The sequence below is a fragment of the Rhinoderma darwinii genome, chromosome 3 (genome assembly GCF_050947455.1).
Source record: "Rhinoderma darwinii isolate aRhiDar2 chromosome 3, aRhiDar2.hap1, whole genome shotgun sequence".
Classification (NCBI taxonomy): Eukaryota; Metazoa; Chordata; class Amphibia; order Anura; family Rhinodermatidae; genus Rhinoderma; species Rhinoderma darwinii.
The window spans coordinates 217,226,397-217,241,835 of NC_134689.1; the positions used below are offsets into that span (position 1 = coordinate 217,226,397).

A 15,439-nucleotide genomic window follows, 5' to 3' on the forward strand; every position below is an offset into this window, starting at 1 on the left:
ATGCAAATGAGGCTTGCAAAAGTACAACTGGGCGTGTTGAAAAGTAAAAGTACAACTGGGCGTGTATTATGTGCGTACATCGGGGCGTTTTTACTACTTTTACTAGCTGGGCTTTCTGACGAGAAGTATCATCCACTTCTCTTCAGAACGCCCAGCTTCTGGCAGTGCAGACACAGCCGTGTTCTCGAGAGATCACGCTGTGACGTCACTTCCCCAGGTCCTGCATCGTGTCAGACGAGCGAGGACACATCGGCACCAGAGGCTACAGATGATTCTGCAGCAGCATCGGCGTTTGCAGGTAAATCGATGTAGCTACTTACCTGCAAACGCTGATGCTGCTGCAGAATCAACTGTAGCCTCTGGTGCCGATGTGGCCAACACGATGCAGGACCTGTGAGTGACGTCACAGATCTGCACTGCCAGAAGCTGGGCGTTCTGAAGAGAAGTGGATGATACTTCTCATCAGAACGCCCAGCTAGTAAAAGTAGTAAACACACCCCGATGTACGCAAATAATACACGCCCAGTTGTACTTTTACTTTTCAACACGCCCAGTTGTACTTTTGCAAGCCTCATTTGCATAAATACAAAAATGGCCATAACTTGGCCAAAAATGCTCGTTTTTTAAAAATAAAAACGTTACTGTAATCTACATTGCAGCGCCTATCTGCTGCAATAGCAGATAGGGGTTGCAAAATCTGGTGACAGAGCCTCTTTAAGTGTACAAAACTGAAAATTTACCCTAATTGAGTACCATAAACCAAGATCATAAAGGTATAAAATATAATTTTATTAATTAAAAATTAAAACAACAAAGTACAAACGGAAAATATGCAAAGCTGAAACAACAAAAAGGCTGGTACACATGTGGTAAGTAACCACTCTCTACACTGATAAACCAAACAGTATCTAAATGTAACAAACAGGCCACATCATTATCCCAGTTAAATCTGTATCTAAAGTATCAAAGATAATGTATCTAGTTACATGAAATACCTCTTATCTATGAAAGTCCCAGCCATAGTCACATAGATAAAATTTCAAAAGCACAGTGATGTGAAAAGAGTAACAGGGATATACCTGAAGAGTCAGAGTGAGAGTTAATACATCTTAAAGAGGCTCTGTCACCAGATTTTGCAACCCCTATCTGCTATTGCAGCAGATAGGTGCTGCAATGTAGATTACAGTAACGTTTTTATTTTTAAAAAACAAGCATTTTTGGCCAAGTTATGACCATTTTTGTATTTATGCAAATGAGGCTTGCAAAAGTACAACTGGGCGTGTTGAAAAGTAAAAGTACAACTGGGCGTGTATTATGTGCGTACATCGGGGCGTTTTTACTTCTTTTACTAGCTGGGCGTTCTGACGAGAAGTATCATCCAAGTAGCTACATCGACTTACCTGCAAACGCCGATGCTGCTGCAGAATCAACTGTAGCCTCTGGTGCTGATGTGTCCTCGCTCGTCCGACACGATGCAGGACCTGGGGAAGTGACGTCACAGCGTGATCTGCCAGAAGCTGGGCGTTCTGAAGAGAAGTGGATGATACTTCTCGTCAGAACGCCCAGCTAGTAAAAGAAGTAAAAACGCCCCGATGTACGCACATAATACACGCCCACTTGTACTTTTACTTTTCAACACGCCCAGTTGTACTTTTGCAAGCCTCATTTGCATAAATACAAAAATGGTCATAACTTGGCCAAAAATGCTTGTTTTAAAAAAATAAAAACGTTACTGTAATCTACATTGCAGCGCCTATCTGCTGCAATAGCAGATAGGGGTTGCAAAATCTGGTGACAGAGCCTCTTTAAGTGGTCTAGACATGTTTTGTATAAAAGATAAATATTACAGCAATTCTTTTACCAGCAATCTATACTAAAAGATAGCAAGACAAATAGGAATATGTTATCCCACCAGTGGTGGATCTATGCTTTCATACAACGGATAGGGGTAGAAAAAACGTTGCACTCATGGCACACTATGACAAATCTACAAATTTTCACTCCAAGATTATTCAATCCCAAAACTTCAATAAAAATATGTATATATAAATAAAAGTGTTCTAGAGTTTGCGTGTGTTATCATAAGACCCAAGTAATCCACCAGCATTAGGGCTTATTCACACGAACATGTCCGTTTTGCACACATAAAAAACGCAGTGTTTTTCTTGCGTTGCAGTTCCGTGTGACTTCCGTGTGCGTTTGCATCTGCATTTTTTATGCGCGTATTTCTTCCATATGTCACGCTTTTTTACATTAGCACAAATAAATAAAGGAGGTGGGGTTTTTATTCCTCATCATTTCTTTAGCAATGGATGACGTCCGTGTGCTGTCCATTTTTTTCACGCACCCATTGACTTCAATGGGCTGCGGGGTGCGCAAAAACGCACCAAAATAGGACAGGCAGTGAGTTTCACACAACGGACACACGTTGCATGAAAAACAACACGTCTGAATAGCTACCATTAATTTTCATAGGTCCGTGTAGTGTCCGTGAAAAAATACAGACAGCACACGGACGTGAAATACGCTCGTGTGAATAAGGCCTTAGTTTTGCCTACTGCGTTATCATAACTCTGAAATGTGATAATACAGTAACAATTATAGCACAACTTCAGCTATGCTCAGGGTATGTTCGCACGGCCTATTTACGGACGTAATTCGGGCGTTTTAACCCCCGAATTACATCCGAAATTACGGCGTGAAAGCGTTGACAAACATCTGCCCATTGAAAGCAATGGGCTGACGTTTGTATGTTCACACGAGGCGTATATTTACGCGTCGCTGTCAAAAGACGGCGCGTAAATAGACGCCCGCTCCAAAGAAGTGTCCTGTCACTTCTTGGGACGTAATTGGAGCCGTTATTCATTGACTCCAATGAAAAGCAGCGCCAATTACGTCCGTAATGGACGCGGCGTTCAAGCGCCTGCACATGCCGTTACGGCTGAAATGACGGGGCTGTTTTCACAGTCGTGCACGTGTGAACATACCCTAATACTGTAATTCTACCATACAGTGCTTAAATATTATAATCACACTGTATCCAAATACCAGTGCCTTATAATATTAGCAAAGAGTGCAAAATAACATTGCATAAAGTACCAGCCATGATACAATCCATAGAGCCCAAATAATAGCATTTTCAGGAGCCCCACTATAAGGGTATGTTCACACGCAGTGGTTTCAGACATAATTCGGAAGTTTTATGCCTCGAATTCCGCCTTAAAAAAATGCTCCATTACGCCTACAAACATTTGCCCATTGCTTGCAATGGGTTTTACGTTGTTCTGTTCCCACGAGGTGTAATTTTACACTTCGCTGTCAAAATACAGCGCGCAAAAAGACGCCCGAGAAAAAGAAATGCAGGACAGTTCTTGGGATGTTTTTGGAGCCGTTTTTCATTGACTCCATTGAAAAACAGCTCCAATAACGGCCGTAAAATACGCCGCGAAAAACGCGAGTTGCTACAAAAACGTCTGATAATCAGGAGCTGTTTTCACCTGAAAACAGCTCAGTATTTTAAGATGTATTTTGCTATGTGTGTGAACATACCCTAATAGTACCATTCATAATGCCAAGCATTGTGGTCTTATGAGAATGCTCTATTATTACCAGACTTTGTGTCCAGTTATCTTTTCAATACTTCTAAGATTGGCACGAGATAAGATTGGCACGGGATAAGAAAGGCACAGGAAAAACAGCAAGAACATCTATGATTGATAATCGGAGACTATCCTACTGAATACAATATATTGTGAAAAAAGGTCACCTTATCACCCTCAAATCTTACCTCATCCAGTTCTGCCACTATACATGTTTACTCAATAGTTATGTGGATAAAAATATGTTATCAAAGAGAAGCCCAGCTACCAATGTGGAAAAAATAATGCATATTCTGTACAACATATTTGGTTGATAACAGGTAATTAATCTAGTATTGGCTTTACTAGTGAGTAATAGTAATTAGTTTTCTAAACAGGCCCCAATGAGTGAAAGAGTTAATTTCATACCGCAGCGCTACCTTGCCGGTAGCGAAAGAAATTGCTATGGTTTCACTACTGTATAGGAGCCAAGTTATTTCTGTAATCAATTTATTTATGCACATTGGGGGACTTCCTGTGTTGTTTTTGAGTTCGGAAAACATTAAAATAACAAAGCATATGTTAATAGAAATCTGCATTCATCCAGGAACTAAAAAAAATGGCAATTAACATGCTCAGAATAGCCCAGAGGTGTTACTGTTTAATATCCTTTCCTTTTATTTATATTATAATGAAGAAATGACATTTATTGTCAAAAAAGAAATGTATTCTGTCGAGGCGCCGGCCAATTCTGCATTATTATTTTTTTGTTTAAAAGAGTGAAAGGGACTTTATGAACTGTGCAAGGATCTTTTGGCAGGATAATGTTGGATACTTTTTTTTTCAGATATATATCAGACCTGCTGGTAAATAAAACAGTTCATTCTTATCAAATTTTGATGTGCAGGAATATCACGGGAGTTGAGTTAGATATGTCTGCAATCCTGCATATTTAGTCACTATGAACAGCATTAATAGAAATAAACCTCCAGCCGCTAAAAGCTGTTTTACTTAGAGACAATACACAAAGCAACAGAGCATATGCAATGAATACTGATATGACTTCAATATTTTATCCTAATGAAAGTAATAATTTATTTATATGCTCTCTGTACAATTGGTCAATACTGTAGGTGAGAATAATGCAGCACATACAAAAATACCATCTCTAACTATATCACATATTTGTGCTTAAATTGTGTTAAATAAGAACAAACTAAACACAATATTATAAAAAAAGAATACAATAATTCATATCTACACACAAAATACATGAATATTTTTTCCGTCAAATTCTGCATGTATCACACACTGTATAATTGTGCTATGTTCCATAGTATGCCGTATTACCAACTTGTTCTCCCCTAGAAGTACGTAGTACGGAGTCGCAGGGACCCCATGTGCCTCCATACAGGTTCCATGTACACACCTCTGCCGTGGTCCATGAGACGTTAACATGTCGCATGCTGCCCCAGAATGATTGAATAGTAATATGATGTTATTTCCCTTCCGCTTTAGTCCTCAATTAATTTTTACTATTACGTTTAGTGTATCATTCAAAATTACCACACATTTTGTTTTTGTTACCACTGCCAACCAGTAAAATAAATTGGCATTACCCAAAAACTTAATGCTACTGTATATGTATCCTTACCAAAAAAGTTACTGTGTTTGGATAATCATAACCCTACATTGTAACCCTAAAAGATCAGGGGGCAAGCATGCAAGTGCACATGTACCAAACAGGTGCATTTTTGGATGTTTCAGCTACAAAAAGGCAGGGATACCTGAATGGTGCACGACAAGGAGGGCATGTTAACAGTGCATGTGACAAATAAAAACATTTCATAAAAGCAAATCAAAAGTGAAAAATGGAAGTATGTTTGTCCTATTGTAGCTACTAATGATTTTATACCCTATGTAATGTATTTTATATTCTTATAAAAATCTGTATAATTCCTAAAGTGTTGCTAATTTTGTATCCGCAGGTGGCTAATCTGCTGAGACTCTTCCATATTCCTCAAATAAGCTATGCTTCTACCAGTGCCAAACTTAGTGACAAGTCACGTTATGACTACTTTGCAAGGACAGTGCCACCAGACTTCTATCAGGCAAAAGCAATGGCAGAGATCCTACGTTTCTTTAATTGGACATATGTGTCTACCGTTGCCTCTGAAGGAGACTATGGGGAGACAGGGATTGAAGCCTTTGAACAAGAGGCGAGACTGAGAAACATTTGTATTGCCACATCAGAAAAAGTCGGGAGATCAAACATTAAAAAGTCATACGACAATGCTATCAAAGAACTATTACAAAAGCCCAATGCAAAGGTTGTTGTTCTTTTCATGCGGAGCGATGATACCAGAGAGCTTTTAGCAGCTGCCAACAGGTTTAATGCTTCATTTACATGGATTGCCAGTGATGGTTGGGGTGCTCAAGAAAGCATTGTTAAAGGCAATGAACACATAGCATATGGGGCAATTACTCTAGAACTTGCTTCACATCCTGTTAAAGAATTTGATAAGTATTTTAAAAGCCTTAATCCCAGCAACAATCAACGAAATCCTTGGTTTAAGGATTTTTGGCAGCAAAAATTTCAATGTAGTCTCCATAATAAAACTGAAAAACCATGTGACAAGCGCCTCAATATCAACAGTTCTAACTATGAGCAAGAATCAAAAATAATGTTTGTGGTGAATGCTGTGTATGCATTGGCGCATGCCCTGCATGAAATGCAACGGACTCTTTGCACAAATACTACCCATTTGTGTGACGCCATGAAAACTGTAGATGGTAAGAAGCTCTACAAGGATTACTTGCTGAAAGTTAACTTTACAGGTAAGCATTTATGGAGAGTCTTATATGCGGCACGCGCTAATTAAACACGCTGTATAAATTAATGAGTTTTATCGGTTTTAATTGCCGGTTTTCCATCTGCTTAAGCCATTTATACTATGGGCAGAAATGAAACAATTTATATGCAAGGAGATGGATTAAAAAAAAACATTACATTGAAAAGATGAACCCAATGATCAGAGAGTACAGATGTTAGTCTACATAATTCGATGCTAAGAGTGTGGATGTTAATTTAAATTCCCTACAATTTCATTTGAATGTAAACTGCTTCATAAAAAGAACAAGAAACGGTAAACAACATAAGAGAAAACATGTCTTCTACCACAGGCAACAAAGCATAAAACACCACGAAATGCTTCTCATGTTGAGACAAACCTTATGCTATCTTGTTTTATTGCTTTTAAGGTCAAGTTCGGAAACTTTTTTAATACTATAGGTTTGAAACTGTCCAGATATCTTTAACTATTTGTGGATCTACACTGCTCTCACCCAAACATTGAACATTGTTTTGCTTCTCAGCTGATTGAATCCTTGTATGCGTATTGTCAGCAGTCAGGAAAGGCATCATAGAAATTGCGTTTTCCATAGACAATGAGAAATAAAAGCAATTTCTCAAACCATCTGCTGTCTCATTTAATGAAATTAAAGGGGCATGCTATGAAAGCAGAATTGTCAGCCTATTAGTTTTTTAATGGACATTTGGGAACTGCCTGTGATATCTTTGTACGTCATACATCATGCAGTTCATACAGCCATCACGGACAGAACTCTATTGAACTATTTTTGTCTTGTTCATGAAAATCGCATAAAGGTTGACTTTCCAGTTCTGCAGATATTTCAGCTAAAGTATTATTATGGGGCACGTGTATTCCTGGAAATTTGTCAGTAATCCACAAAAGAACTCTACAGCCAGCCGGGAGCCAAAAGCTAAGGCAGATTATAATAAGGGGGCTCTCGCTGGTAATCTAGGATCTTATGTTTCTTTCTCTTCTCTCTCATTGGCAAAGTGTGACCTAGATAAGTGATTAAATGAACAGTGTACCACGAACAATTAGCATGACTGCCTATTGGAGACTTTTAAAATATATTGTTTCATAGTATTTAGTTAACTATTGATTTATAGGAGATGTGCTATCTAGAGTACATTGGAGGTGCTATATCATTACAAAATAGCAAAGTCCATAACTCCTTGGAACCAAAGTGGAAGATATGTATTCCCATTATGCACAAAAGTGTAAAGTCTTCCTGATGCCAGATACTTTCTGTATATGGGATTTAACCTCACCAACCAGAGCAACAAAAAGCCCACCCACAATTTGTCATAAATATACAAAAAAACATTTTCAGCTATTAATTTCCTAACAATGTTATTGAGAAATTTATTTCCTATTTGACAGAAATAAATGGCCCTTTTTGAAGGAATTAATTTTTAAGCCGCCACCAAATAATTGTTAGCTTAATAAGCCCTTAACAAGGATCTGATGGATATTTCCATCATAACAATCCTTGCTGGGATAGGTCATTGTTGTCTAATGATGACTCTCCCACGTGCCATGCACAAGGCTGCAATGCTTTGTTTAAATATCGCTACAAGCAACATTTACATTTACTCATCATGTCAACAATAAGGACAATTTTTTCAGTGGCGCAGTGAAGATCAATGAAAATAATTTGATAGTTTACCGCAAATTTTTTTTGTGCATTAACATTGGCCAATTATTCTTATGATCGCACAGGAACAATCGATTCATATCGATAATTGTCCAGTGTAAACTACCCTAAGAAATCTAGTAGCAATATCACACTTTGTCTATTTGGTAGAAACAAAAATTACTATTTTCACTGACAAATGTGTTTCGATATATGAAGTGACAATTCATCGGGAAATGTGTGTGGGAGTAAATGAGTGGGTATGATAACATCTTTATATCCCGTCATAGAAATGTAAACAAATGTGTTACTGTGACAAACTGTTAAGGAATTTACTCAAGGAAATGTTTCACTGAACTGGCTGTCAATGCAGAATTAAAAAATAAATATTTTTACTTCTGTGGTACAATAATCCACTGGGCTATGTCTTATTTAGTAGCTAAGTAGTCATTATATATGGGGTAAATTAAACTGTGTTGGAGGATAGGGATGGCAGATGTAATGAGTTGTCCATTGCCCTTTTTAGTAGGATAGACCACGCTACTAGATGATAAAATAAGTGGGCACAGGTGACACCAAAATGCATCCAAAGCATACATAGTACAACAGGTCACATTAACTTTGGTGATTGAAAAATAAACTTTTACCTTTCTTGTCTAAGAGCATTGAGCAACTGAGGCTTTCCAATTTGAACTATCAAGCTACAGCTGCAGTCCAAGAGAATACATTAAGTTGTGTGATGCAAATGTCATTCAACTGTGGAGCTCTAGCTTAACCGTGATTTTTCAAGAGCAGTCTTTAATGATAATTGTGGTTGCATAAAAAGTTACTTAGGATGAAATAAGACACATATGCATCACGTTCAATATTTTTTAGATGAATTATATATCATTCAACTTTATTATTTATATCCCACAATGCCATTTGTAATTATATAAGCATCTACCCCTTTTGTGATTGCTGACAAAGTGTCTTCCATTATTACCTCTTGGGGTAGATCATTTCGAAGTTTGACTACTTTAACTCTAAAGAACCCTTTCCTATATTGATGTGTGAGTCACCTTTCCTCCACACATAAAGAATGCCCCTTAGTTGCTTGTACAGTCCTTCAAATCAATTTTGTGCCATTTCTTTGAATGGACCATGCATATATCTGTACACTTCAATAAATCACCTTTAAAGCATTTTTTTTTCAAGATGAACAAGCCCAATTTTTCAAAGCTTGTCATTGTAATAGAGATGGCCCATGTCTATAAACTATCTCTAGTTGCATGTCTATAAACCATCTCTAGCTTTCCAATATATTTTGTTTAATGTGGAGCCCAAAACTCAATCCCATATTCCAAATATTATATTATAAGGGACTCGAAGGGGCAATTTTACATTTGGATCGCGGGTTCTTATCTATCTTATTTGGTTTTGAAGCTGCTGCTTGACGTTGTGTATTGTTCATTATCTTACTTGTAAACAGTAAATCCAAGTCCTTTTGTACTGATATCCATAGTTAATATATATTCAGTAATACTTTTTCTAGGGCCTAGGTTCATTAATTTACATTTATCAACACTAAATTTATTCTGACACATTCTTGCCCATGCTGCCATCTTTTAGTGAGCAAAATATATTTTACAGTTATTTATGGGCATGTTTTGAGGATTGCACTAAAATTGCATAAGTGATTTTCTTATCAGTTTCACATTGGAAGCTTTTTGTCATACAAGCAAAAGTGTTAAGCTGGAAACACACATCAAGGTTTTTGTTGCAGATTTTTGAGCCAAAGCCAGAAGTGGATTCAAAAGTCATGGTAAATGTAAAGGAAGAACTTATACTTCTCCTTCCTATTGGATCCACTACTGGCTTTGGCTCCAAAACTGCATCAAAATCTTCAACAAAATCTACAATAAAATTGGATGTGTGAATCAAGCCCTATATGGTTTCTATTTTTTACAAAGCTCAATCCAGGTCCGTTCAGTGTAAAGGCCACACTTTCGCAAGTTCTCAAATATTATAATTTCTGGGGAGAAAATACTATAAAAGGCAGCAGGCTAGTCATAATTCATACAAATAAGTAAAATAAAATGTAGATAGGATTTTTTTTTCATTAACATGTGATGCCTTGGAAAGTTAACTAACTTTCAAAAGTGTTTACTCTTATACCATCACCAATCTTTTCTAGCTCACAAGTCACTGTCAAATATGACAGATGGTGTTCAGCCCAACTTGATATTAATAAGGAAAATATTACTAAAGATATGAACGGGTTACATGGCTTTTAACCTAGTATTATCTGCTAGTGATGTGATAGTGATCCAAGTGCCAGGTTTTAGTAATATTATGACATTCCTGGTGCTACTACAGCACAATATTATTTAGAGCTACCACCAGCTGGGGAGCCACATGTAAGAGGCCAAAGGGCCACAAGTGGCTCCCGAGTCACTTGTTGGGGAACACTGGTCTAAAGTAAATGCACAGAAGGTGATAAAACAAAAGTGAAGCAAGCATTTTTTGGAGAATGGCTTGTAAAATATAGGTCGCACACCATTGTGACTATGTAGCCCAGCTGACTCTAATATTATGCTTCTATCCATTCTACTAATCTCTAATTACAGATTATTAGAATAACACAATTCCAAAGTATGAAAGGAACAGGATATACACTACCGTTCAAAAGTTTGGGGTCACCCAGACAATAAGGTGTTTTCCATGAAAACTCACACTTATATTTATCAAATGAGTTGCAAAATGACTAGAAAATATAGTCAAGACATTGACAAGGTTAGAAATAATGATTTTTATTTAAAATAATAATTTTCTCCTTCAAACTTTGCTTTCGTCAAGGAATGCTCCATTTACCTCAATTACAGTATTGCAGAGCTTTGGCATTCTAGCTGTTAATTTGCTGAGGTAATCGAGAGAAATTTCACCCCATGCTTTCAGAAGCCCCTCCCACAAGTTGGATTGGCTTGATGGGCACTTGTTGCGTACCATACGGTCAAGCTGCTCCCACAACAGCTCTATGAAGTTGAGATCTGGTGACTGCGCTGGCCACTCCATTACAGATAGAATACCAGCTGCCTGCTTCTTCCCTAAATAGTTCTTGCATAATTTGGAGGTGTGCTTTGGGTCATTGTCCTGTTGTAGGATGAAATTGGCTCCAATCAAGCGCTGTCCACAGGGTATGGCATGGCGTTGCAAAATGGAGCGATAGCCTTCCTTATTCAAAATCCCTTTTACCTTGTGCAAATCTCCCACTTTACCAGCACCAAAGCAACCCCAGACCATCACATTACCTCCACCATGCTTGACAGATGGCGTCAGGCACTCTTCCAGCATCTTTTCAGTTGTTCTGCGTCTCACAAATGTTCTTCTGTGTGATCCAAGCACCTCAAACTTCGATTCGTCTGTCCATAACACTTTTTCCAATCTTCCTCTGTCCAATGTCTGTGTGCTTTTGCCCATATTAATCTTTTCCTTTTATTAGCCAGTCTCAGATATGGCTTTTTCTTTGCCACTCTGCCCTGAAGGCCAGCATCCCGGAATCGCCTCTTTACTGTAGACGTTGACACTGGCGTTTTGCGGGTACTATTTAATGAAGCTGCCAGTTGAGGACCTGTGAGGCGTCTCTTTCTCAAACTAGAGACTCTAATGTACTTGTCTTGTTGCTCAGTTGTGCAGCGGGGCCTCCCACTTCTCTTTCTACTCTGGTTAGAGCCTGTTTGTGCTGTCCTCTAAAGGGAGTAGTACACACCGTTGTAGGAAATCTTCAGTTTATTGGCAATTTCTCACATGGAATAGCCTTCATTTCTAAGAACAAGAATAGACTGTCGAGTTTCACATGAAAGCTCTCTTTTTCTAGCCATTTTGAGAGTTTAATCGAACCCACAAATGTAATGCTCCAGATTCTCAACTAGCTCAAAGGAAGGTCAGTTTTATAGCTCCTCTAAACAGCAAAACTGTTTACAGCAATGCTAACATAATTGCACAATGGTTTTCAAGTGTTTTCTAATCATCCATTAGCCTTCTAACACAGTTAGCAAACACAATGTACCATTAGAACACTGGAGTGATGGTTGCTGGAAATGGGCCTCTATACACCTCTATACACCTATGTAGATATTGCATTAAAAATCAGACGTTTGCAGCTAGAATAGTCATTTAGCACATTAACAATGTATAGAGTGTATTTCTGATTAATTTAATGTTATCTTCATTGAAAAAAACTGTGACCCTAAACTTTTGAACGGTAGTGTACATGACCAAATAAAGAAAATACATATAGTGGAACTGTGGGATGAAATAAACTATGTTTTTCTCTAGAACAAAGACATTTACAAAAGCAATAACACACTTTAGGTCATCAAGGGAAATAATTTTCAAGCTTGGGGGGGGGGGGAATCCCTAGAAAATATTTCACATGAATATAGGAAATCAATAGAGAGATTTTCCAGTTTCCAATATACATTTGCTTACAGCTTTCAGTCTGCTATAACATGTAAATATCACTTACAGCAAAACATATACTACAAACACTGGAGAAAATAATATTAAAAGGGGTTGTTCGGTTTCAGCAATTAATGATATTTTTTTTCTATAAATTACATGTTATATAATTTTCCAGTATAATTTCAGGTGCACGGTTCGTTACAATTAGGGCACGGCCAGACGTGGCAGAATGTTTCCGCTGCAAATGTTGGTGCAGATTTGTGGCAATTACGCAACGAATCTGCACCAACATTTGCATATTTGACAGGTAATTCAGACGTTGCAGAAAAGACAGCGGACTTGCCACAGATTTCAGTTTTTGCATTGCAAAGGCTGAAATCCGCAGTGAAATTCCGCTTCTTCTCCGCAACAGACAGTGCATGCTGCGGAGGGAAAATTCTGCACCGCAGCCTATGGTCCGCAGCGGAGTTTTCTGCAACGTCTGAACTAACTTGCCTAAAAATGTATTGAAATAACTGTCAAAAAAATGGCCGCTGAAGAATTCCACTGCGGACTGTCCGCAGCGGAAATCCACAGCAATTCCGCCACGTCTGGCCGTGCCCTTACAGTATGTGTATCTGAACTGTGTCTTCTAAGGGTATGTGCACACACTAGCTTCCTTTTACGTATGAAAAGACAGACTGTTTTCAGGAGAAAACAGCTGCGTTGTTTCAGACGTAAAAGCTCCTCCTCGCATTTTGCGAGGCGTCTTTGACACCCGTAATCTTGAGCTGTTCTTCATTGACTTCAATGAAAAACGGCTCAAATTACGTTTCAAAGAAGTGTCCTGCACTTCTTTGACGAGGCAGTCATTTTATGCGTCGTCGTTTGACAGCTGTCAAACGACGACGTGTAAATTACTGGTCGTCGGCACAGTACGTCGGCAAACCCATTCAAATGAATGGGCAGATGTTTGCCGACGTATTGTAGCCCTATTTTCAGGCGTAAATCGAGGCATAATACGCCTCGTTTACGCCTGAAGATAGGTCGTGTGAACCCAGCCTAATAATCTCAGCACCTGTGTGCCTATCATATGACCATGGACAGACTTTTATCCCCTGGACATAAAGAATGAATGTTTCTACTGAATAAAAACAAGCAGAGATCTTGAAAACCAGGAGGAATTAATGCAAATATTATATTTGTAAATTGTATAACTTTTATTTATACAAAAAATAACATTAATTTGTGGAAACCGGACAACCCATGTAAGAAAAGAAATTAAGCATTGTTTTGCATAAATCAAATTCTAATAATGCAATGCCATAAGAACCAAATATTTTATGTGGCTTTATCCAGTATTGTACATAATTTTGTCTTTCAAAGACAAAGAACATGTACACTAGCGTGCGTCTGGCACGGAGCTTACACATTTTATAATAGTTTGGAGATATTTGTCACGAGCTGGAGAAATGTTGGAGAATATGATTGAGACATCATTCACATGAGTGCTAAATCTTATGTAGCACTAAATGCTTCTATTCAACATTACTGATAAGCTTATCTTCAAAGCCATATATTGCTTTATATAATGAAAGTCCTATTGTATTTCTCTTTGCTGACAGCAGTATGAAATATCTGTATGTATTTTTTTTATTAAAAATGTAAAATCACTAGAAACAATTATTTGCCTTTTGGCATTGCATTGTCCTGCTAAATTTAAAACAGTACATAAAGCTCCATGGAATTAAATGTCATCTTGTGTAACAATAGCACAAGCAATGGCCTAGAAGTGACTTGTTGCTGACGACATGCTTACTATTAGTAGACTAGAAACATTTTAGTTACATGTGGTGCAAGTCCCTCATAGCTCTGTCCCATGACATCAAAATATTTAGAATGTCTTTACACCTTTGATGTACATTCATAGTGATGTGTTGGTACACCTTTGGGGCAGAACTGAGTCAGGCGATATGTTGCTTTCACATAGTTAGAAGAACTCTTTTCCTATATTTTAATTGTTCAGTATTGCAAATGTTTAGAATGCCTAAATATAGGAAACCCGTTAAAACTGTTTAATACCAGCTATTTTTTTAGTAAAGATAAATTCAGGACTTGGTGGCATATTTTTCTACAATGTTTTATCTATTGCAGCTGTGATGTTATTGTTCACTTCTCATAAAGGGGTCCCCTACCTGAAGAATTGGCTCCTGCTATGAATTACATGGTCAGCCCGGCCATTGATTTGGTTTTAGCGGCAGGATCTGGAGCGATCAGCTGATCGCCAGCGGGTTCTCATTTGGAGGACAGCTTTGTGCAGATGTACAACCCCTTTAATGCATATTACTAATTTAGTTTTAAAATATGATACAGTTATTTTTTATAGTAAAGTTCCAAGCTATATGCAAAAGGTGACCGTCTAGGCAAAAGCTAAACCACTTCCCTGGACCTGAGCATTCAACCAGGCTGCAGCAGAGGCCTTCCAGAAAACACTCATTAATCTCCCGGTTGGTGAGGATCAAGTTATTTTCATCACTTTATATTTTACTACTATACCTAACTGAACATGTCTGTAGTGAATTAATGAATCCCTCATTTAAGTTATTGATATGATAATATGAAGAATGTAGATAGACAGACAGACAGACAGACAGATAGATAGATAGATAGATAGATAGATAGATAGATAGATAGATAGATAGATAGATAGATAGATCGATATGAGATAGATACAGGGGCGTAACTAGGAAAACTGGGCCCCATAGCAAACTTTTAAGTGGGCCCCCCCCCTCCCCCGCAACAAACACTCCCCCCCCCACCCCACATCTTCCACCCCTCCCGACAATGAACAATTATCAGTTTTGTGTGCAATGTAAAAATACAGCTAGGCCACTAGTGTACTCTTATTAACCTTTAGTTATAGGGTTACAAAA

The 15,439-nt window shown here is 38.0% G+C and overlaps 1 protein-coding gene across 1 annotated transcript in view; it reads left to right on the forward strand.

The window, feature by feature from the left end:
• The window catches only part of GRM3 (glutamate metabotropic receptor 3), a 345,628-nt gene that overhangs the window by 238,419 nt on the left and 91,770 nt on the right, over nucleotides 1-15,439 (forward strand). Inside the window, exon 3 of the mRNA XM_075857369.1 lies at nucleotides 5,567-6,416. Coding sequence (XP_075713484.1) covers nucleotides 5,567-6,416 — 850 coding nt within the window. The remainder of the gene's footprint in view (nucleotides 1-5,566; nucleotides 6,417-15,439) is intronic.